The sequence below is a fragment of the Aegilops tauschii genome, unplaced genomic scaffold (genome assembly GCF_002575655.3).
Source record: "Aegilops tauschii subsp. strangulata cultivar AL8/78 unplaced genomic scaffold, Aet v6.0 ptg000339l_subseq_43514:103354_obj, whole genome shotgun sequence".
Classification (NCBI taxonomy): Eukaryota; Viridiplantae; Streptophyta; class Magnoliopsida; order Poales; family Poaceae; genus Aegilops; species Aegilops tauschii.
The window spans coordinates 32,015-55,549 of NW_027332590.1; the positions used below are offsets into that span (position 1 = coordinate 32,015).

Sequence of the window (23,535 nt, forward strand, 5' to 3'; positions counted from 1 at the left end):
CCGCAAGGCCTCTTCGACGAGCTTGCAACCGATCATTGACAAGCTTGGGCGCAAGCTCTCCACATGGCGGGCATCTATGCTATCCAAGGGAGACCGCCTATCCCTTGTGCACCATGTCCTAAGTGCCATCCCCACGCACTTCCTCATGGCCATTGCCTTCAACAGCACTGCCATCAAGAAGGTGAACCGGATCATCCGCGGATTTTTATGGGCAGGATCAGACAAGGCCAACGGTGGTCAGTGCCTCGTCAACTGGCAGTGTGTATGCCGGCCTATCTCCCTCGGTGGCCTCGGCATCCGAGGCATACAGCGTACGGGCATCTCTCTTCGTGTTCGTTGGCTATGGCTGCAACGTACCGACGCTACTCGCCCCTGGAGCCACCTTCACATCCCCCACGACGCGAACGCGAGTGCAATTTTCAAAGCCTCCACGACTTGGCAGCTTGGAGCTGGAGATACTTGCAGATTCTGGACCGACCACTGGATCGCTGGCAGGTCTGTGGCCGAGATCGCCCCTCTCGTTCTCGCTCTCGTCCCAAGGCGCCTTCGGAAGGAGCGCTACATGTGTGATGGTCTACACCAGCGCTCTTGGGTGCAGGATATCCGAGGCGCGCTTGGGCCGGCGGCCATGGTGCAGCACGTCGAGCTATGGTGTTTGGTGCGGCACACTAATCTCTCCAGCGAGCCGGACACGCTACGCTGGCGATGGACCTCTTCTGCTACATATACTGCAAGTTCCTGTTACAAGGCCTTATTCTTCGAAGCTTGTGAAGACCCTTTCTGGCGGCTCACCTGGCGACCTTGGGCTCCTCTCCGCGTCAAGTTCTTCCTTTGGCTGGCCATGCAAGACCGCTGCTGGACCGCGGAACGCCTGGCTCGCCGCGGATTGCCCCACGACGACACTTGCGCCCTGTGTGACCAAGAGGAGGAGACCATGCACCACCTTCTTGCCGGATGCTCTTTCTCTCGCCAAATTTGGCACGAGATCCTCGGCTGGGCGTGTGTGCCCATCAACCTCCCTGACCCCAGCACACCATTCCAGTTATGGTGGCAATCCTCTCTCGACCTCGCGCCCGCTTCCATGCGCAAGGGTCTATCCTCCCTCATCATCCTCTCAGCTTGGTGGATTTGGAAGCACCACAACGCTTGCATTTTTGACGGAGCGACACCATCGATCAACCTCACCTCCGACACCATCAAGGACGAGGCGCGACTATGGACCAAGGCGGGCGCCACCGGAATGCAAAACATTATCCCCGGTGCTTAGTCTCTAGTTTTCGGTCGCGGGGCTGAGCATACCCCCATCTGTTGTGCTCCTTCGCTTGTACACCATGCCTAGTGCGCACATGGCCTTGTAAGCGTTGTAATCCCATGCTTGTACTCTTCTTCTATCAATCCCATGCCTAGTGCGCAAAAAAATAAATTGTTTCTTGTTTGGATGGTATGCACAAGTACATAACACTTCATTTTTTACCTGTAACTTGGCTGTTTTAATTAATTTGGATATAAATGAAACATATATGTTGTAGATACTATGTTATCCTCATTTGTAGGCACTATAAGATTTACGATTTTTTGACAGCATGTAATCCATTTTTCACTTTCTTGCAGTTCTCTTGTTATCTATCCGTATCGACCAATATCTGTTGTTTTGTAAATATGTTTGGTATGATTGGGTAGCGGGCTACTCGGTGCAGCCCATCACAATCTGTCATGACGTGATAATTGCCATTTGGAGGGCTGACGGCAAGACCTATAATAAAAACCTTAATAGTTTGTATGTTATGTCTATGTAACCTGGATTCTACTATTTCCTAATCTTGTTGTGTGATATATTTTGTATATGTTGTAAATTATTATTTCATGGAGAATATTGTGAATTGCAAATGTTGTAGATACCTGCGGGCGGACGCATATTAATTGATATATGTATGTACGCGATTTTGGAAATGCTTGTCTTTGGTGAAAGTTGCCATTATGATCTGTGTAACAAGTTATGCTAAAAAATGTGTTGGTGAAACTTGGGTGGAAAGAAAGAGATAATGGGACTAAATTGAAATTGTGCCTAAATCCATGATGATTTTCGTGACGAAAATAATTTCCATGTAGGCAGCCACGTCATTCCAATTTATGATTCAGAAATCCTACGTGGCATCGTCCGTCACGAAGGTTAGGGCCTGGTTTGGGCTGCGCGGGCCTCGGGCTAATCCTTGACGGCCGAGAACCGTCATGGACGACTTGATGTCAAATTATGACGCGATATACATGACGGAATTCAAATCTGTCATGCATGGCCACGCATGACAGTTTTCGCCTGGTCTGTGACGGACATGAACTGTCATGTATTAACAGGTTTCTTATAGTGCTTTGAACAGCTATAAAATCTTCAGGTTCAGGTTCAAAGCACAAGAGTTCAGGGATCTAGATCAGGTCAACAACAAATGAGAAACAACTGTCCGCAACAGGATATCAAACTTATATGCATGCCCAAATCAAACACAATTAAATTATATTCAGATGGACCTTGATTAGGCATTCGCTACACTAATCGGGTATAGTGCTTGCTGTTCATTATTCTTGCTATCAGCTAGAGAAAATGGCCAGAGAGTTTCAGATTTTAGTTAACTAATCATCATCATTATAGTATGAGCTTCTGGTTTTGCAATGCAGTAGCCGTATGTAAAGGTAGCCAAGATGAGATAATGGGGAGGGAGGGGGCTGTGCGCATGGACCGCTGGTACAGGTACGCTTTATACGTTACTCAAAAAAAAATAACGCTTTATACATGTACCACGGTCCAGAAATTTTTCGGCCACAACACGCAACAGCGGGCTGCTTTTGCGTTTCCGAGTGCAGAAAACAGAGAGGAGGGCGGCGGCTGGAGAAGGAGATCGAGAGGACGGCGATGCTTAGCAGCGCCGGTGGCGATTACCCATGGATCCGGTGTGCAGGTGAGCGGCGGTGTGCACCCCATCCCCTTGCCCCTTCCTCTCGCCCCTCCCCTCCCCAATCCTATATGGTATTTGCGCTGCGGGCTGGCCGTGCCGGCCCTTGCTGTGTGGCTGTGCCGGCGGCGTTTTGTAGTGTTTGATTTGTTAGCTTCGGCGCCGCCTCGCTGATTTCTCTGACCCATTGTGGCAGGTTGCCAATCTTCATCGATGGGGTTGTCCCCGCTGGCTCGGATCTGAACGACGGGAGCGAGGCCGGTAGTGGCGGTCCAGTAGGCGTGCGGGAGTCGTCTGTGGCTGCGTACTTCAATGGCGGCGACCCCGCCCGGAACGATGCGAACAGTCTAGTCAGTCAGGCGAGTCTGCGATCAAACCATATCCGCGACCACCCGGCTGAATCTTCAGCGTGTTTGGTTGGAGGTAATTACATTTAGGGAATGGAAATTGAAAGGGTACGAGACTTCAAATCTACTGTTTGAATCGAGGGATTGGAAATTCAGAAGGGAATAGGCATGGGACTTTAGGCTTCAACTCCCACCATTTTATTAACACGGGAGGGGGTGGGAGTTGGAAAGGAATTGTTTTAGTGAGTCAATCTTAGCCCTTCATCATAAATTACGTTAACTTCCCATGTCTAGTTACTCATCAATTCCCATGAAACAAATAAGGGAATACTGTTTCTCTTTAAATCTCACACATAATTTGTATTGTGTGCCAAACAGAGGATTAAGAATAAGACGTCTCATCCCATGTTTAATCTTAATACAACTCCCTACTCTAAACTCCCATACCCCTTCCCAAATATTACCAAATGTGCAGGCATGGCCCAAAAAAAGTTCAGTGATTTTGCTGCACCCGCTATCCTATTGTTGTGCTTGTGGGGATTGGAAAACAAAGTAATAAGCTCATGCGGTCATGCCTGTCTTGTGCCCCCGTAAGGAATTATATAGATTGATTTAAGGATGACCATCGTACGGAATAGAGCCGGGGGGAGGGGTGTTGTTGTTGATGGGGTCGTGTGCTTGGGATGTATCGAAATACTGAGCATTTCCAGCGGCGCCCCCAGCAAGCCCCCCAAGGCCCTTTCTTATCGTTGGCGCTGAAAGCGCAGCCGCGCCCCCCCCCCCCCCAAAAGCCCATTTTTCGCCAGTTAGGGCCGAATTTGGCGTCGGCAGACCCAGGCCGAACCCAGCGCGCTGGGGGCGCCCGGGGGCGCCAGGGCAATCGGTTTTGGGGCGAAAGAACGGCGGGCCCGCCGAGTCAGCGACCCCGCGCCCGCATCGTCCTCATCGCCTCGGTTTCCCGCGGGGAGGCTGGCGCGCTGGTCAGCCTTCCATTGATGCCTCACGGGTGCCGCAGCGAAGGCATGGCGATGCGTGTCCGGCCCTCTCCCGCCACGCATACACACGGCGGACACACGCTCGCCGCCCGCCCGCGGCTATAAAAGCCACCTCTCCCACACCGGTGAGACGCACACTTGCACTCTCTCTACCACCGACGCTCCCGTCTCTCCTCTCTCCTTGGCGTCCCTCCTTTTTCCCCATTGCCGAGCGCTACCCCTGCGCGAGGACGAGGCCCGCCTCCTCTACGAGGCCGGCTACCCGGCCCCGCCGGACATGCGGGTGTCGTGGAGGAGCGCCGGCAGGGTCCAGTGCCGCCGCCTCCCTCTGGGGCGGACCCGTGGGTGGAGATCGCCCGCATCCACGCCTCACTGCCGCAGTCGGCGAGGGACGGGCCGAGGTTCACCTCTGACAGCACGCTGTGGGAGCCGTACTTCAGGCGGCGTCACGCCGAGCAACTCGAGGCCACCAACGGCATCGAACCCCGCGGCCTCCAAAACTCGGAAGGGTGCCGCCGATGGTGGGCGTGCCAGGCCACACGTTGGAGGCCGTCCTCTAATACATCGAGGGCGGCAACACGCCGCGGCTGGAGTACCCGTCGGCCCCCACCTTCTCCCTCCGGTGTGGCAGCTCGTGGACGCCGAGGCGCATGGAGCCGGAGTCCTCCTTGTCTGGCTCCCGCTCCCGCTCCTCCGGCTCACCCGCTCTCCGCCCTGTCAAGCCGGAGCCCCAAGACACGCCGCTCGGTCGGCGCACCCGCGGTGGCGGCATCGCCATCAACGAGCCCTCCCCACCTCTGCCCGGCTCGTTAGGCCGAAGAAGGAGCCGTGCGTCGTCGAGCCGGTGCTCCTCGCCATGAAGGTTTCCTTTATTAGTTTGTTTTTCACAAGTTCCTGTAAATATGTCAATGAACTCGCCAAGTTTGCTCGAATTTGCGTCGTGTTTGGCTGAACTGTGGCCGAGTTTTGTTTTTGAAAAAAAACAAAAAAACGGCGTCTGGGGCCGGCCTTGGGTCGGCGGTTGGGAAACATCTCGCCCCGACGCCGAGATTTTCGCCGGCGCGCCCCCAGGCGGCGCTATTTGAGCGCCCCTGGGGGGGCCAAATCGAGTGGATATGCTCTAATGCTCGCATGCTGTGATTAGGTGTTGTGTGCTCTGATTTTTTTGTTGTTCTGGTAGCAGAGAAGTAGAAGTGTAGGGTTCTGACTTCTGAGTCCGCCGTCTATGCACTGAATCTTCTTTCTATTTTGCTGGACAGAGTTAGCGTGGTTGCGAGCGCCATGCGCTAGCAGAATGGGTGCTCTGGAGAAAATGATAAGAGGATTTGCAGAGAGGGATGGCGAAGAAGTGATCAAGCTGGAGCTGGGCAACACCTTCAACTCACTGACAAAGGCATACCACTGCTACAATTTGTATTCCTGGGAGCACAGATTGATACTCACTCCGTCCCAAAATGTAAGATCATTTTTTATCATTTTTGTCATATGATAGTGTAAAAGTGTTAAAAATGATCTTACATTTTGGGATGGATGGAGTATCAGATATGGAAAGAGCCGGCTCAATCCTGAGAAGTGGAAGACAATGCAGGAAATTGTTTGTGGACGCTCGGTAGGGAGTTCAGCCTAAGATATGTAAGTTGCTGAGCTGAATTTAAGATGTACCGTGCTGACAAATATTCTCGTTGGTTTGTCTAGGGGAAACCTTTGCATGAGAACAGGTGCGGGTGTACATGAGGTTGTAGTTTGATCGCCAGTCCGATGAGAGCTACGAGGAGAAAAGAACCAAGATTGTAAGTTAAAACTGTTCTGTGACGAAGAGTCTAGTCTTGAATGAGTGAGCTGACAAAAACCGTTTCACATTCAGGGTGGCGACGTCCTCAAAACGAACTCGTCAATTGAAATACATGCCAGCAAGGTGTACACTCGGGCGAGCAATTCGGCCAAATTTTGTACTAGTTGGGTGGGTATCGGGTCGAACAGGCTGAGAACAATGAATTATACAGGGCAACACACACTCGGCCTGAAAAGAAGGGAGAAATGGAGCAGGGTTGTTTTCCTGGTGAAGATGATTGACAATTGAGCAGAATCTGAATGTGAATGTGGTATGTTCGAACATATGGGCATGTTATGCTGTCATGTTCTTAAGGTGTGCACAAGTACAGAAATTGTGAAGCTGATCATTAGCCCAATCCTGGGAGCTAACCTATACTATTTGTTTTGCATGAGACAGATTATGGACTATCGTGGCATGACAGAGATACCAGAAAGGCACATTGTAAAAAGGTGGACAAGGGATGTGAGGGATGTTTTGCCAGATCACCTTCAGCATTACCAGGGAGACCAGCTCTGTGCCACCGCGCTAACATTCAGGCATACAAGAATGTACGTCAAGGCACTAGAGCTGGTTAAGCTCGAAGATGTGAGTGTGGAAGCGTATGAAAGACTGATGAGTCTGTTCGAGCAAGCCATTGTTGTGATGACGCCATTTGAGCATGCCAGGGATGGGCTTGGGCTCGAGGACCGTGCTACCAATAAGCAAGCCACCAAGGTAGCTGAGCAGGCAGTAACTGTTGACAGCGCACACGACAGGATGTCAGGGCACAGCAACCTCCTTCGTGATTGGGAGCACCCCTGAAGATGAGGACTGCAGGGAGGCCTATGAACACGAGGGACAAGACGCTGTATGAAGGCCTGAGCAAAGAGGAGTAGATTCTGTAGCATCTGCAAAACGCAGGGTCGTAAGAGAACAACATGCCCGCAGCAAGGAGACGCTCCTAAAACGCAGATGAAGGAAGCAAAGTGCAGCAACCTATTGATACGGACGATGGGATGAGAGGTAATCGGACATGACAGAGGTAATCGGATATATCGACAGAATGAAAAATCGGCGAGCCGTGCCATGCCAACCGAACCAACTGAAAAACCAGAGTTTGGGGAGACAAGTACCCGGTTTAATTATTATTATTAGGGGAGATATAAGTGCCCCTATGCTTTAATACATGTTCAACACAACTTGGCAGGGTAACATCCCAGAAGAATATTTATTCAGCATGGAGTTAGGAACCAAGTCAACTCCATGTGTTGTAGCTTTTTATTTATTCCTTATTAGGCTTCAGATCCAGAGGAGGGGTAGCACTCCATCACTGCACTCCATCTTGCCCTTCTCCACACCTGTAGTTCAACAAAAGCACATTCAGCTCAAGGCTGCTGTCATGGATCTAAAACCCCAGGAAAGTTCATGGTACTAATGGTGGGCAGAGTATCCAATTCAGCATTGTAAATTGCATGGTATGAATAAAACGAAAGAAAAATACTTGCCTGCATACCTAAGGGCGGTGGCCCCAGCCCATTATGCTATCCTGGCATCTTTTGCCCTTTATCAGCAGTCTCAAGAGATATGGAGCTCCTGTTTTTGATGTTCTAAGTTTGAACCGTACATTGTCATAGTTCCACAATGTCTCATAATAATAGGTTTTACCATATTTGAGGGTGGGTTTCCACTTCTCCAGCACACCACACGACAGTGAAGCCCAGCTAACTAAGAGCTCCTTAGGCCGCTGAATATAGTATCCAGTCCTTGAGTTCCATTTATCAAGTAAAGATTCATGAATCTCCGTGAACCTCTGTGCCTCACATAATACTACAGAGTACCTTGCCAGTGAAGTTGTCATCTGAAAGAAGTCGCTGACTCCATGTTTGTACCGAGAAAGAATCTTCAAAGCTCTCTTCATTGCCCTTTTGCCTAGATCAAGGTTTGCAAGGTTTGACCTACGACCAACTAGGTCTCTATAACTTCCACCGATTCCTAGAGAAATGGATCCGGGGAGCATACTTGAATATTCGGCGAATGAATGGATAATTCCTTGGGGATTTATGTATCCACCGATATACAGGTTATCGCTTCTAATCAGAAATACCACCTGATCATGGCCATTTACAATCTTGTTATATAACCAGGCCGGCGGTGGTTTTGCAACTCCAGTCTGATTTTCAAGCACAGGCAGACCTTCCCTTGACATGGTAAATGGCGAGCGCATTTTGGCTACTCGACGTCCTTCCCGAGCCAACCTAGCATAGTCCTCTAGATCCGCTTCCATCCCAATAAGTGGCACTCTGCCAATTAAAAAAGAACTAATTACTAAAGGCCATGAAATATTCGCATACTGTATACTTGTATTTATGCATTTAGTATAAGGAAAATAAAAACAAAAAAAAGAGGTTCATACCCATTAATACTCTCAGGAATCTTGATAGCACTAGCAGGTTGAAATGCAATTACAACTCCTACCAATGTAATGAGAAGCTTTGCAATAGGAGTGAGTCTCTGCACAAAAAATGAAGACAAAGATGATTATGAGTACTTGTCTTTTGGTACGTACTTATATTTTTATATTTATTTTTTGCCGCTGCCGGGGTTGATACTAAAACTGAGTGTCGTAAATCTCATGAGATACAAGCCTATTTATTGTTTAGGAAAACTCTTAGTATTATCTACCGAGTCATTTGCTCGGTCCCACACACACCGCATCCATATCTCTCCCAGTCATATCTTTTCTCCGCGACTTTTCTCGCCCGCAACTTATCTTTCTCCTCCATTTAAAGCATCTTCAACAGCCGCGCCAAAAGACGCGCTCGCGGTAAACTGGGCTTTTAGCACGTGCGGGACGTTTTCGCGCGCTCCAGCGGTGGCGGGAAACGAATGCGCGCGCGCGGGAAAAGGCGGCAGCCCGCACGCTAGATTTGGCGCACCGCGTTCGGCGCGCCTATAAATTGCGGCGCCCTCTGCCACTCTCTCTCGCTCCCTCTAGCGCTTTCTCTCCTCGCCGCCGACACGACACCACCGCGCCATCATGCCGCCTCGCCGCCGGGGAGGTTCGGGTTACCGCGGCGTCCGCGTGCGTCCGTCCGGCACATACTCCGCCTCGATCCGGTTGGGCGGTGGCGTGCGCCTCGGCCTCGGAACCTTCGACACCGCCCAGGACGGTGCCCGCGCGTACGACGCTGCGGCGTGGCGCCTCCGACGGTCCCGTTGGGACATGAACTTCACTGACGTGGCGACGCCGGAGCGGGCACATGAGTTGGCTCCTTTCCCGCGGCTTATCACCGACGAGGATCGGCGCAAAAACCGGAGGCGGGAGCGCTGTCTTAGCCTGGCCGAGATGGACGAGGAAGCCATGGCGTTGTGGAGGCAACGCTTCCCGCAAGATATTATCAATGAGGAACAGTTCTTCACCGAGAGGAGGGCGGGGAGGGAGGAGAGGAGGAAGGAGCGAGCCGCCTATCACGAGGACAAGCGAACGCGAAAGGCGGTCGCTAAATACAACATCGCGCTAGAAGATGCGTAGTCCTGGGACTCCCGCGACGAGCGGTTCCTTGACGCCTACGCTCCAACGTCTGAGGAGGACATCACCGAGGCAGAGTCCGAGTCGGAGAATGACGAGTAGTAGTAGTTTTTCGTTTTATTTATGTATAGTAGAACTATGTACTATGGACTATGTATTGTAGGAGAAGACTGAACTATGTACGCATTTCTATAAAATATAGCGCGCCTGCTGGAGCGGCTCGGGCGCGCTTTATTTTGCGGCGACCGCTGGAGCCAGCGCACCGCCGCGCGCAAAACCTGGCTCACCCGGCGCTGTATTCTGACTTTTAACGCGTCGCGCGTTGCGCGGCTTTTGGAGATGCTCTTACCCCCTTACCTCTCGCCGGATATGGAGACAGCTCTCGGCCGCTACCACCACTTTCCCCGCCACCGTGAATATAGAGAGGATTCAGACGCCGACCACCCTCCCGCGCATCCAAATCCCGACCGCGAAATTGATGCAACATCGCCGGTTGCATCACCGAGCGTCGCGGGTTGCTGTGATAGAGCTTCCTCGCGCGCCTGCCAGCGCTACGATGGAGATTCAGCGTGCGACCGCCAGCGCTGCGATAGAGGATCGCGTGTCGGCGCTGCAATGGAGCACCGCGTGCTGCTGAGGGCGATGCGATAGAGCTTCAGCGTGCGACCGCCGGCGCTGTGATAGAGGATCGCGTGCCGGCGCTGCAATGGAGCATCGCGTGGTGCTGAGGGCGACGCGATAGAGCTTCAGCATGCCACGGACGGCGCGTCGAGCCGGAGTTCCCCTCGCGTGAACCACCTGGTGCTGCGACCCGCGTATCTTGCCGGCAACGGAATCTGACAACGAAACACGCACGGTGGTGTGCACGCGGCGGCGGAGTCTCAATGCAGCGTGGGCGGGTTGCAATGTTCAGATGCTACTCTCGTCAGTGCTGCCGGCGATGTGGCGCTCCTCGGCGGCCACCGGTGCTGCGATGCAACGTTCATCGACGTCAGCCGGCGTTGTAATGGAGCACTGCGTGCTGCCGAGGACGCTGCAATGGAGCTTCAGCGTGTGACCGCTGGCGCGTCGAGCCGGAGTTCTCCCTCGCGTAAACCACCTGCTGCTGCGACCCGTGTATCTCGCCGGCGACGGAAGCTGACAACGCAACACGCATGGTGGTGCACGCGCGGCGGCGGAGCTTCAATGCAGCGTGGAGAGGGGTAGTTGCAATGTTCAGATGCAACTCCCGTCAGTGTTGCCGGCAATGCGGCGCTCATCGACGGCAGCGGGCACAGCGACACGGCGCTCCTCGGCAACTTCCAGTGCTGCAAAACGCTCGTCGGTGCTGTCGGCGGTTCTATGCAACACGTGTGTCGCTGCGAAGAGGAACCAGTGATGCGCGATGCAGCGCTCATCGGCGGCGTCGGTGCTGTGGTGGAGGCACTAGTGCTGCGGGAGCGGCGGCAGTGCTGCAAAGCATCCACGGTCAGAGTGGGGGTGGCGGAGCTGCAAGGCACCAATGGCAAGGACGGTGGCCGGCGTCGCTCTGATTTTTTGCAGCACGAGTGCTGCCGCGTGGCGAGAGATGCAACAGGTAGTGCGCAGCCTCGTGTCTCGTCGGGGTCGCAGCATCCGCTGCTGGGTGGCCGCCGGCGCCGGTGCCACGGCGGAAGCGTTGAAGCTCATGTGGTGTCGCGTTGTGTGTAGACCCGGGGAAAGGAAAGGAAGACTGGCTGCATCACATGAATCGAACGGCCACCGCGCCTGAATCGTACGGCTGGCTAGCCGGATGATTTCCTGGGGAAATCATCCGGCTGATCCGTAGCAGCCGCCGCTATTGTTTGTCACCGCTTAACCGACAGATCGATTAGACATATCCTCCTCTAATTAAGATCTAGTCTAGTAAAAAACTGCTCAGATTCTAAAAAAGACTGCTGGAATCTACTTCCACTGGAGTATATATATATACATAAAAGGGGGAGAAGGCATCGGTACCTGATTGTTGACGATGCTGCGGTTGACTGATGTGTCCGCCTCAACCTCCTCCGCCGCCGCTACGGCCTCCACCGGCGACAAATCAACCGCCGCCGCCGCTACGGCCTCCACCTGCAAAGTCGCCGCTTCTTCCCAGTCCATCGTAGCAGCGGGCAGCGGCAGCGTCTCGGGAGTGCGCAGAGAGTGGCGGCGCAGGCCCAGTGCTCACGGGCAGGTGGCGAGCAAGAGCAGCGTGAGGGGAATGTGGAGGAATAAATAAAAAGGGAAAATCGTGGCGGCGCAGGCCCAGTGCTCACGGGCAGGTGGCGAGCAAGAGCAGCGTGAGGAGGGGATTCCTTTGTGTGGAGCAATAAATAAAAGGGCAAATCGTGTTTTAGACGAGTATGTGGGATAAGCGATAATACTACATCCTACATCCACGGAGAGACAAATGGGATACCCGCCTAAAGCACATCGCTTCCTTCCACTACCGTTACGCTGTGTTGTGCAGCCTGTGCTTACGTTGTTTACGCTGGAGCGCCAAACTCCCAAGCATCAACCAACGGCACATAGCTACAAACTAAACAACATAGTTAATTGCAAGGAACTACCACACTTCGGCACGTCGTGACGAATCAGTACCATCAGTCATTTTTTTTGCAGTTCAGTACCAGCTCAGAGCCTAAGTGTTGCGAAACGGTCTGACAGTCGTATAAGCCCGTATTGACCACGTATCTGACCGACCGGCCCAAGTGTCAGGTGCCACGGTGGCCTACCCGCTCGGTCACTCGTTCCAGCCCGGCTCGTTCGCACCATGTAGCTGGGTCGGGGCTCGTCGGACCGGAGCCAACCGCACTCTGTCCCTCTCCTCGCCCCATCGCCCTCGTCGCTCCAATCCACCGCCACTCACCGCGCAGACCGCCGCGTCCGCCATCGCCGCCGCGCCATGGTCTTCGAGGATGAGAGCAGCGATGACTTGTCCAACCTGCAGATCTCCTCCTCCGAAGACGGTATGCATTATCAGGTCAGTGGTAGAGCTAGGGTGAGTTAGGGTTAGGGTTTCTGATTTAAGGATTTTGGGGATTTGCTGATCTGGTTTTCTGATTTGGGGATTTGCTCCTGTAGATTCCTGCTAGCATTGAAGACCAAGACTACAATGGCTTGGAGAAGGCATCAGAAGGGCTCTGCGTGGAGCATCGGCTGCCAACTGAGCGTCGTGTAGCTTTTGAATCATTTGAGACGGGCAGGAGGTTTCTAGTTTGTGCTCAGCCTGTAAGATTCATGCTCTCTCTCTCTATGTTCACTGTAATATAGTTGGTAGCCTCTGTTTAGTAAGTTAGTACTACTGATGGAGTACTCCTACTGATGATGAAGCACATTGTTTAGTTATTTATTAGTAAGTTAGTAGCTTTGATGCTCACCTTTGTTAAACATGCCACCTGATGTTAGTAATATATATGGGCAGCAGCTTAGTTGGTAGTGGAGATGCTCATAGTTTAGTTATTTATTAGTACTGAAGCTCACTGCAACATGTTGTGTAGGCATGTGCTCATGTATATTCATGTTTAGTTAAATTGCCCACTTTTTTGTAGTAGTATATATGACCAGCAGCTTAGTTAGCAGTGTAAATGCTAATTTTTAATTGAGGCAGTATAGGTTGCAGTAGAAGTAGCACTTTTTAGTTGACCACATGTATAGGTTGTAGTTCTTATGCTCTTAGTTGATTTTTTAAAAGTGCCCTTTCATAATTGTAATTCTTGAGAGAGTAACAATATAAATGTTTACTATATTACAGGAAAGTGAGAATTGTGGTTTTCTTGCGTGGGTTGACCCAGAGTGGCCTCCCACAATGCAAAATGCATTGTTGAAGCTTTGGGAAATGTTTGAAGACAGCAGGCATGCTAGGAGGAAGGATAACCTGGAAAGTTCACTTACTATCCACCACCTTAAAGAAGAGAAAAGGAATCTGGATGCCAACTATGACAAACTAGTTGAAGATGTCCATCAACTTCTCGGTGCACAGGAGGACAGGGTGTTGGATTTGAGCTATGTGCAAGCTAAGGAGAAGAGAGCTGAGGTTGCCAGTGCATCAGCTGTGGCTGGCATGAAGAATGAGATGGAGAAGAAAGAGGCAGAGAACTTGAAGCTGAAAGAGAAGTATAAAGTGCTGATGAACCTGCTAGAAGCTCAAGGCAGTGTCATTAGGAACCTGAAGACGAATCATTTGAAAGAGAAGGAAAAGCTAACTGAAGGCAACAACAATTTAAAGATTCAGGTTGATGAGCTCACCAAGTCTGTGAAAAAACTCACAGAAGAGAATGTGCAGCTGAACCTTCACATGTATGATCTCAAGAGGGGACATGAGAATCTGATAAAATGCAGGGATGAGTTAAAGCTCCAGCTAGCTGTTCAGTTCAATTCACTTGAGAAGAGCAAAGAGAAGTTGAAGTTGATCCATGACATCTTGAAGGAATGAGGTAGATGAAGATGATCTGGTAGATGAAGTAGAGCATACCTATCATGATATATGTTGCTTTGATAGAAGGCTTTGCTAATCTTTTGTGAAGGGTGGTTTAGTGAAGTGTAATGTATGGATGTAGTAGTTGTGAACAATGTTGAACTCCACTATGCTATGGTCTTTAGCTAATGTTGTAAGAATCTATTAATTATGGCTGTAAGAATCTATGGTTATGTTGAACTCCACTATGCTACGTTATTTAGCTAATGCTTTCTTAGATGGCTCAAGTTATACCTCTGATGAAATATGTTGCTTTGATGGCTGTTAGATGGCTCAAGTTATACCTCTAAACTAACGAATCCTGGTCCAAATCAAACCTTAGTGACGTTTTAGCCAAAAAAACGCTAACGTGGCCACTGTCCTATAGCCAAAAAACGCTCTGAGTGGTGGCCCTGGTTATAACAGCAATGCGTGGGGGCGAACAGGAAACGGATTGGGGATTTGGGGGAAAAACTAGGGTTAGGCGACGGCGGAGGCGATTCCTGAGCGGGCCGGCGGCGGAGGCGATCTCGCAGGGGGCGGCAGCGGCGGCGGCTGCGTCCAAGGCAATGTCGTGGTCTTCGGGTCATTCTCAGGCTCCCAGCTTCCGTCGAGCCTCTGGAAGGAGAGGGGACGAATCGAGGTCGCCGGTGCCCTACCGTGAGAGCCCGATGGCGTACGAGCCGGAGAAGCTCTGCTGGTGCAGGCCGCGTTGGAAGGCCCCGAGATGGATCTCATGGAGCCATCAGAACCCAGGCGGAGGTACTACGCCTGCGTGGATGCCATGGTGAGCTTCATTTTTGTTCTATTTTTCTGTTCATTAGATCTTCTCCCCTCTCAAACCCTGATTTCTGTTGGTACAGCATGGTAGTTGTGGCTTTGTTGAATGGCATCATGATCATCTGCCCAAGTTTTTGAGTGATTTGATCGGAGATTTGCGGGATGAAGTGTGTAGGCTGAGAGGTGAATCAAGTGTTGCTGTGTTTGAAGATGACACTGCAGTTGTGGCTCTGCCTGAAGCTCAAAGAGGAAGAGAGGTGGTGGCTATGTCTTTGGAAGACCAGCTCAATGAGAAAAATGCAGAGATAGATGCACTGAAGGGGAAATATCAGAATGTTGTCTTTCTTTTTCTTGTCTTTGTGGTAGGTTTAGTGACAGCTAAGATGCTGCTGCAGTAAGCTTGTTTAGTGGTAGTTGTGGTCAGGTTTAGTGGTACTGGTCAGTAGTTTAGACTCAAGTGATCTTTTGGCACTGAAGATGCAAGTTGTGGTCAGGTTGATCCTTGGTTTACTGAATGGTTGTGGTCAGGTGTTGCTGGAACTGAATGTTTATCCTAGTCATGTTGATCCTAGTAATGTGTTAGCTAGGTGTCTTTGTAAAAAAGATTTGGTATGTTGATCCTAGTAATGAAGTATGTGGCCATTATGGCATTATCATCCAGTTTGAGCATGATCTAAACTCATCTAAAATGTTGAATAATATTGACATGAGCATGGTTTCTTGACAAATGACCAAATTTATGTGCATGATATGTTGACAGGAGCATCTTTGCAATAACACAAAAAGCATTGAATTCTTGAATAATGCCAAATGACCAAATATTGCAGGCATAATATGTTGACAGGAGCATGATATGTTCACAAATGACCAGATGAGACTTAGTACACATCAGACCCAACTTAGTACTACATCAGAACATACATGGTTTTGTAGCACAAACAACTTAGTTCAGAAGCAAAATCCATAAGCATTTTCTGGTACACATCAGACCAAAGTTGCAACATGCAACCATCAGAATCATTCTATCACTCAATGGTTACCACTGGCAGTAAAGAATTACATCAAGCGAGTATAATTCCCTAGGACACTTGAAGGAGCACCAGAAGTAGAAGGACCGGAAGATGAAGCTCCAGTAGCAAATCTTGGGGCAGTGAAAGGCCTTGCAAATCTTGCACTAGCTAACCCTCTAGCAGATCTGGCAGTAGCAGATCTTGCAGAAGCAGATCTTGCAGTAGCAGTCCTTGCTGGTGGCTACTATGATCCTGATGGAGTATCTTCATTCCTTGATCTTGCAGGTGGAGTGGCTTCATTCCTTGATCTTGCAGGTGGAGTAGCTGTTGGGGAACGTAGTAATTTCAAAAAAAAAATCCTACGTACATGCAGATCATGGTGATGCATAGCAACGAGAGGGAAGAGTGTTGTCTACGTACCCTCGTAGACCAAAAAGCGGAAGCGTTAGCGCAACGCGGTTGATGTAGTCGTACGTCTTCACGATCCGACCGATCAAGTACCGAACGCACGACACCTCCGAGTTCAGCACACGTTCAACTCGATGACGTCCCTCGAACTCCGATCCAGCCGAGCTATGAGGGAGAGTTCCGTCAGCACGACGGCGTGGTGACGATGATGATGTTCTACCGACGCAGGGCTTCGCCTAAGCACCGCTACGATATTATCGAGGTGGATTATGGTGGAGGGGGGCACCGCACACGGCTAAGAGATCCAAGGGATCAATTGTTGTGTCTATGGGGTGCCCCCTCCTCCGTATATAAAGGAGGGAGGGAGGAGGTGGCCGGCCAAGGGGGAGAGGCGCGCCCAAGGGGGGGAGTCCTACTCCCACTAGGAGTAGGACTCCTCCCTTTCCTAGTAGGAGTAGGAGAGGGGGGAGCAAAGGGAGAGGAGGAGGAGGAGGAGAGAGGGGGCCGGCCCCCTTTGCCCTAAACCAATTCGGTTTGGGCCTTGGGGGGGGCCCACACCTCCCTTGCTGCCCTCTATTTCCACTAAGGCCCATGTAGGCCCATTAAGCTCCGGGGGGGAGGGGGTTCCGGTAACCCCCGGTACTCCGGTATTTATCCGGTAACCCCCGAAACTCTTTCGGTGTCCGAATCTGGCCCTTTCCTTTTCCACCTCAAGCTTCTCAGCATAATGTGGTGTAATCTCCTACAGAGATGCCTTTCCTCTCTCTCTGTTATTATCCCACCTCACCATCTGCTTGTCCTTAATACCATCAATCATAGTCCTAATACGTTTTTTCCTAAAATCTAGGATGTACTTGTGGAACACCTCAGACAGGTTGTTAACAACCAAGTCTGTCTTGCAGTTAGTGTCAAAAGCATGCCTAGCCCATGTGTGCTTAGGTATTCCACTTAGCCACTTCCAAGCTTCCTCACTCTCATTTTTCAAGTCATTCATGGCAATGTTAAACTTGTGCTGGTTATAAGCATAGCTGGCATTATCCATGCATTTTTTAAGATCTTCCCCCCTAAACCCAGCATTCTGGAAATTTGCATAGAGGTGTCTAAGGCAAAATCTTTGATGGCAGTTTGGAAAAACTTGGTTTACTGCATTTAGTAGCCCCTGTTCACATAGCATGCTAGACTTAGCTGATGTACTACTGCATCTAGAACATAACATGCTAATGCAGAACATAACAGCAAGAACATAACAGGAAGATGCATGCATACCTTCTGTCTATCAGACATGATAGTATAACGCCCAAATTTCCCAACTTCTCCTCCTAGACATATCTTCAGTTGGTGTAGAAACCAACACTAGTTAACTGTGTCCTCTTGTCGAACAATAGCAAATGCAAGTGGGAAAATATTATTATTCCCATCTTTTCTAGTGGCAGCCAGGATTTGAGCACCAGTGGTGAGCTTAATAAAGCATCCATCAACACCTGTTGTTGCAACCAAAGAACAATTTAAACTTCTATAAAGCACTACTAAACTATATATTTAAGTCACTAAAAATAACTATAAAGCATTACTAAACTATATATTTCAGTCACTAAAAAGAACTATAAAGCATTACTAAACTATATTGGCATAGTTAACAATGAACTAAAAAGATTGTGATGTACAAATAACAATGATTTGAGCAGCAGTGATAATGGCATAACTAACCAATGAATGGTCTGCATCCATTGAGAAATCCCTCCCTTGCTCCATTTATGCAGAAGAACATAGCATGAAAGATTGGTTCTGGATGTGGTATTTTTGTAGTTGGTTTTGGAGTAACTGTTGTAACTACAACTCTACTACCAGGGTTTGTATCCATGATGGTCTGAGCAAATCCCTAAGTCTGGGATACTGCTTCTTGTGCTTCCTAGCACAGCTTCTACAACAAGGTTTTTGGTCCTATAGGCCATGTGCCTTGGCACATCAACACCATACTTCTCATTGCAGTTGTTAATCATTGTGGTTGGATCAGACCTGAACAGTGACTCATAGGTCTTTGCAAGCCACTTGGCACTAATCCTTGATGTCTCAGTGCTGCCAGGGCAAGTGTGCTCCAGCCTTATTTTCTTAATAGCAAAAGTCTTCCCCCCTTTGATAACTGCAGCAACTATGCAAAACTGGCAGTGCTCTTTCTTACAACAGGCAATGATCCTTTGGTCTGAATTTCTGTGATACCTGAAGTCTCTGGCCTGTGTGATGTGCAAGCTCAACAAAGCATCTCTGAATTGCTGCTGATCCTTAAAGCACATGTACAGACATAACTGCTGATGTGGTTGCTCAAGTTTGTCATTGTACCAGATCCTTGGTTTCCTTTTCTTGGCCCTACTCTTCCTCCCTTTAGGTAGAACAAATGACAGTGGCTCATGTCCATCATCTTCATCCTCAAAAAGCAAACCATCATCTTCTTCATCTGATGAAGGAATGAAATCAGGTTTCACCTCCTCCAACACACTTGAATATGACCTAGTAGTAGGGCCTCTCCTAACTACCAGCTTCTTTCTCCTTTTTGCAGGTTTTTGCATTGCTGCTTCTTCTGTTGCAACAACATTGACCTCATCGTCCTTCTCCTGCTCCTCCTCCTCCTCCATCTCAAACAAATCCTCAACCTCAGTGTCACCCTCATAATGTACTTGTTCCTCTTCTGAATCTTCCATCTGAATATTGATCTTCAACTTCTTGCTTTGCTAGTTTATTCCCCTCAATTATCTCTGTGTCTTCACATATCCTGTACTTCTCCATGCAGAAAGGATTGTTATCACTGTCATATGCATCCTCACAGTCATCACTATTATTATGTCCCTCCTCTAGCAGTGCCTCTTCCTCCATTACAGCTTTCAGCTTCCCCTTACTGAAATTTCTGCTCTCTTGTGTGCACTGACTATGAAAAACAACACCTTCTTTATCAACAGCAAGAACTGCAGGCTCACTGAGATCATACACTAAAGGTGGTTCATACAATATAGTTGCTAAATCTTCTTCTCTCCTCTGACAGACATTGCTGTACTTTGATCTCACTAAATCTTCTTCTATTTGACGTACAAAAGGTGTTGTTGCCCTCACTAGCAAATTCAGAACTAAACTATGCTCATATTCCTTCTTAAGTTGCTGCAGTTTGATGTTTGTGTCAATCAATTCTAACACATGCTCTCTTTCCTCTCCACTGCCTAAATTCTTCATGTGGTACAGTTCATCAGAGAAGGAATAACCTTGTGTGTGCATCAGTGCATATAAGTTCAGAAATCTCACATCTGAGTTGCATATCTTCCTATCCAGATTATGTTGTGTATCAAAATGAATCCCAACATCCCAAACAGCATCATCCAAACTACAATTGACAGTACAAACAACATCATGAGCAACTAACACTAGCCCCCTGTTTTGAAATATACAGAAAGAAGGAGAGAAGAGAGGGACTTACAGCACACCGCCAGCTGCTCCACTGGTCCACTGATGGCTACTGCTAGGGTTGGCCACCCATATCTCTGCCAGCCTCAGCCTGTCCTCCATGGACAGCGCTGCCTCCTCCTCCAAATCCACGTCGTCTGCGCTGGAGTAGTACGAACTGGAGCCGTCGACGTCGTCCAGACCTAAGTGGTCATCGCTCCCGAGGCCGGGAAGGTCTCCGTACCCGCCCGCACCGTCACCGCCGCCGGGAGTCGACGCCGCCATCGCCTGAGAGGGGAGAGGGAGACGAGGGAGAGGGGAGAGGAAACTAGGGTTCGTCCCGTACGGGTTCGACCTGACCCACCTACATGGTGCGACTGAGCCGGCTGGGACGAGTGACCGAGCGGATGCGCGCGGGTAGGCCACCGTGGCACCTGACACGTGGGCTCGGTCGGTCAGATACGTGGTCAATACGTGCTTATACGGCTGTCAGACCGTTTTGCAACACTTAGGCTTTGAGTTGGTACTGAACTGCAAAAAATGTGACTAGTGGTACTGTCTCGTAACAACGTGCCGAAGTGTGGTAGTTTCTTGCAATTAACTCTAAACAACATATGTTTACACTGGAACACCGCCGGATTCTCGACGTCGACGGCGGCCTTACGCTGTTCCTCATCGGCAGCTGGCTGACAGTTGGCCGGATGCCGGGGCCGATCATGCCCATGCCAAAACCGGTGAATGTTCCCAGGATGGTGGATATCACCCACCTACAGATGCAGATGCAACAAATAGTTCTCACACATCAGTATTGCCATCAACTAAATCGTTCAAAACTTCATGTGGATGGAATACGGATGTGAGTGAAGCATGGCGCTGCTGTTTTGTGCTTACATATCTGTGCAACTGATTGGTGAAGAGGACATGGATGGCCGGGAGGAACACAGCACGTGGTCCTGCTGAATCCATTTCGTCATACAGTACATGCCTGCGCTGAATGCTCCTGCAGGGGAAGAAACAGAGAACTCTGTTTCCTCTTATCTGCTCTGCGGCGGCAAGCTCTAGCATCGATGGCCACTACCATGGTGCTGCTCTGACCAGCCTCGTCCGGCGGTCTCGGCGCCGGTGACGTCGGCCGGGACAGCGTCGTCCTGTGCTCCGCAACGGCAGCAGTGGGTCCTCTGCTCGCTCAAGTACGCCTGCCTCGGCGACTCCGAGCCGGGGGAGGCCAGCGGCGCGGGCGGCCGTAGCATGGCGTACCAGGTGAGCCCGACAGTCATCCCGGCCTACGACGCATCGTCGCCGTCGTCTCGTTGGAGCCGAAGGTGTACAACGTGGTGGTGAAGCATAAGACATTGCTCAAGCGGCAGCTCTGACTACAGCAGGCAGCGCCGCCCGCCGTTGTCAGGGAGCTGGAGGTGCGTAGCGGCGGGCTCTAGAAGGCCTATGCACTGCGGCGAGATCTGCAAGGAGTACGCCAAGAACTTCTACCTCAGTACGATCGGCGCAGGTGATCGCGTGGAGGTACACGCTAGAGGCGGCGCCGGCGAAGCTCTTACTAGGACTCGCGACGGCACGGAGGACACATGGGGGCGGAGCTAGCCGCGGCGCTCCGGCTGCTGGTCGCCTCACTCTGGTCCTCACGGGCGCCACGGGGCTACGCGGGTAATGTGGTTTTCTTGGGATAGCCCAGATGTACCATCCCTTGAGCGTGCGGTGTTTATTGGGAGTGTGTCAAATCGGTGTGTCCCAATCCAGGTAGTGGCTTGGATAGGACAACCGGCTTAGATGTTAGGTTTTGGTGCGATATCTTTTTGATATTAGGTCCGGACATTCGGCACACCTTCATCAACGGGATAGGAGTAGCAACAACGTTGCCAAGTTGGTGGCTTCAGGCTTATTGATGTATCACCTTGTATGGTTTTTGTGAATAATTAATAATATGGCAGCATGCATCGTTCAGATGAACGATGCAGAGACCGGAGGTACATCCTCCATTTCTAAAAAATAGCCTACATGTACCACATAAGAATGAGGTAATTCCGTAGGTGTCCACGAACATGTTTTTTGGCTTTTATGTGGGCATCGTGGGTAGCACGTGTCCACCTGAAGCCTGAAGCGTCACGACCAAAGTCAAAGACCTAACATGACCAACACCCGACGACAGCACAAACCAACGTACCCCATCCATTTGCGCCAAAGAGGAAGTCGTCAGGGCTTGGGTAGACCTAGGGTGGGCATCGTCGAGAGAGCGCCGACGACGCTGTGCATTGCGCCTTGGAGACTCACACTCAGAGCCATGGCCGACACCAACTTGAGCCGCACCACTAGGACACCTCGAGCAAAAAGACGATGCCTCCAAGGAGGGAATGACACTATGGCGTTGCCATCGTCTAGTCCGTAGGTCAGACCAAGGGTTTCCCCCGAGCATGAGGGAGGGAGATGGATCGGGGCCAAGACAACGCCTCCACGGAGGGAACGGCGCCCGTAGGCGTCGCCATTGTCAGCCTCGGACATTGCAAAGCATGGATTTCTCCCGACCCCAGACCACAAATCCCCAAGCCCGGGGCTTCTCGGGCCGCCCGCCGCAGTGGGAGGAGAGCGTATCTCATAGCACAACATCCGCCACCAGCACACGAACCAGATCCAGAAGGGCATCGCATCCTACCCAGATCGAAGCCGCAACCATGCACCACCTCCATCGCGCGCCACAGCAAGCCACCACCACCGCCACGTGAGACATCCCGAAGACCAAGCATGGGGTGGATCCTTAGCTCCCGTGACGCGCCGCCGCCCGCAGCCCTGCCGGCCGCCGGACAGAACCGACCCTAGACGCCAACGACACCTGATCCGGGTCATGCCCAGCCCCAGCACGCTCCCGCACCTTCGACCATCTCCAACCACGCCATTGGAGGCTGCCGGTTAGCGCCCCGAGCCACCACCCGCCGTAGCAAACGGATCTGGGCAAGAGAACCCCAAATCTGTCGCCACCGGAAGCCACGGCCGACCCCCATGCTGCCCGCGCAGCCATGGTGGCATAACCCCACTGAGAATCCCTGGGGCCGCCCCCCAGCACCCAGACTCGCCCCCCACATAGTGCCTAGGGGCACCGCTGCGCGCTAGCCAGAGGCCTTCTCGAGGAGGAAGGAGGCAAGCCCGCCGCCGCCGTCTGCTAGACGAGCTTCGCTCACCGGCTTCCTCCGGCGGCGGCAAGGAAAGCGGGTGGATGGGGGGTAGGGGCGGTGGTTAGGGTTCGCCCGGGCCGCCCCTCTAGAGGCAGCACAACTAGAACAAAAACCAAAAACAAAAACTATTTGGTTTTTTAGTTTTAGTTTTAGTTTTTTATTTATTTCTGATCCTTTTTATGTTGTTATTTATTCGGCTTTTCTTCTGGTTTTCTTCTATTATTTTTTCTTTTGTTGTTGGTTCTTCTTCTTCTTTTAGTTTTGTATATACTACAGTTTTGGGATCTTGGCAGGCATGGACGCGTTTTTTTCTTCTTCTGCTTGAACTTGCGAGTCTGATCACCGGCAATGGCGATGTCGGACGAAGCTACGAGCGGTTTTCGCAAGGTGGAGATAGGCGCGGCCGTTCTCTCTTGGGGGGGGGGGGGGGATGGTTCTTTCTCTCTCCCACTTGCCTTTATACTAGTGGTTGGGGCGCGCCTCTTGAGGCGGTCAGGTGCATTGCTAATTAGGCTGCTGTTCTTGTTTACCCATCAGCATGACAACGATGATGAGCTTTATAAATTCTTATATGAAAAATTGAAGTTGAAAACATAGATATTCATCAACAATCTATCAACCAGTTTTCTCTGAGAAGAATCAATAAA

General features: G+C 50.7%; 3 protein-coding genes across 9 annotated transcripts in view; 2 read left to right on the plus strand and 1 right to left on the minus strand.

Moving 5' to 3' along the window:
• The window catches only part of LOC123493575 (uncharacterized), a 23,350-nt gene extending 16,051 nt beyond the window's left edge, over positions 1-7,299 (plus strand). The window contains exons 3-9 of one of the 4 annotated variants that reach the window (XM_073506128.1): positions 1,612-2,951; positions 3,142-3,368; positions 5,547-5,743; positions 5,830-5,896; positions 5,983-6,077; positions 6,152-6,433; positions 6,518-7,299. In XM_073506128.1, coding sequence (XP_073362229.1) covers positions 2,935-2,951; positions 3,142-3,368; positions 5,547-5,743; positions 5,830-5,856 — 468 coding nt within the window. In that variant the 5' untranslated portion in view covers positions 1,612-2,934 and the 3' untranslated portion in view covers positions 5,857-5,896; positions 5,983-6,077; positions 6,152-6,433; positions 6,518-7,299. Of the gene's footprint in view, positions 1-1,611; positions 2,962-3,141; positions 3,369-5,546; positions 5,897-5,982; positions 6,078-6,151; positions 6,434-6,517 lie in introns of all 4 variants that reach the window. The other 3 variants (XR_012191288.1, XR_012191287.1, XM_073506127.1) reach the window with 3 other exon arrangements.
• LOC109785103 (protein synthesis inhibitor I) lies at positions 6,881-12,596 on the minus strand. 4 transcript variants are annotated; one of them, XR_012191286.1, is made up of 5 exons: positions 11,607-12,596; positions 8,514-8,611; positions 7,606-8,400; positions 7,287-7,458; positions 6,881-6,931 (listed from the first exon to the last, which is right to left on the minus strand). XR_012191286.1 is itself a non-coding variant. In XM_020343708.4 (4 exons), exons 1-3 carry the CDS (start codon positions 11,745-11,747, stop codon positions 7,614-7,616), a joined length of 1,026 nt encoding a protein of 341 aa, XP_020199297.1. In that variant the 5' UTR covers positions 11,748-12,596; the 3' UTR covers positions 6,881-7,458; positions 7,606-7,613. The 4 variants fall into 4 exon arrangements, 2 of the variants coding, with proteins under 2 accessions (XP_020199297.1, XP_073362227.1); XR_012191285.1 differs by having other exon boundaries at positions 7,287-8,400; positions 11,607-12,595; XM_020343708.4 differs by having other exon boundaries at positions 6,881-7,458.
• On the plus strand, positions 12,532-14,061 carry LOC141029102 (uncharacterized). The gene is made up of 3 exons (XM_073506129.1): positions 12,532-12,609; positions 12,711-12,857; positions 13,381-14,061. Exons 1-3 carry the CDS (start codon positions 12,532-12,534, stop codon positions 14,059-14,061), a joined length of 906 nt encoding a protein of 301 aa, XP_073362230.1.
• Positions 14,062-23,535: the final 9,474 nt, after the last annotated feature.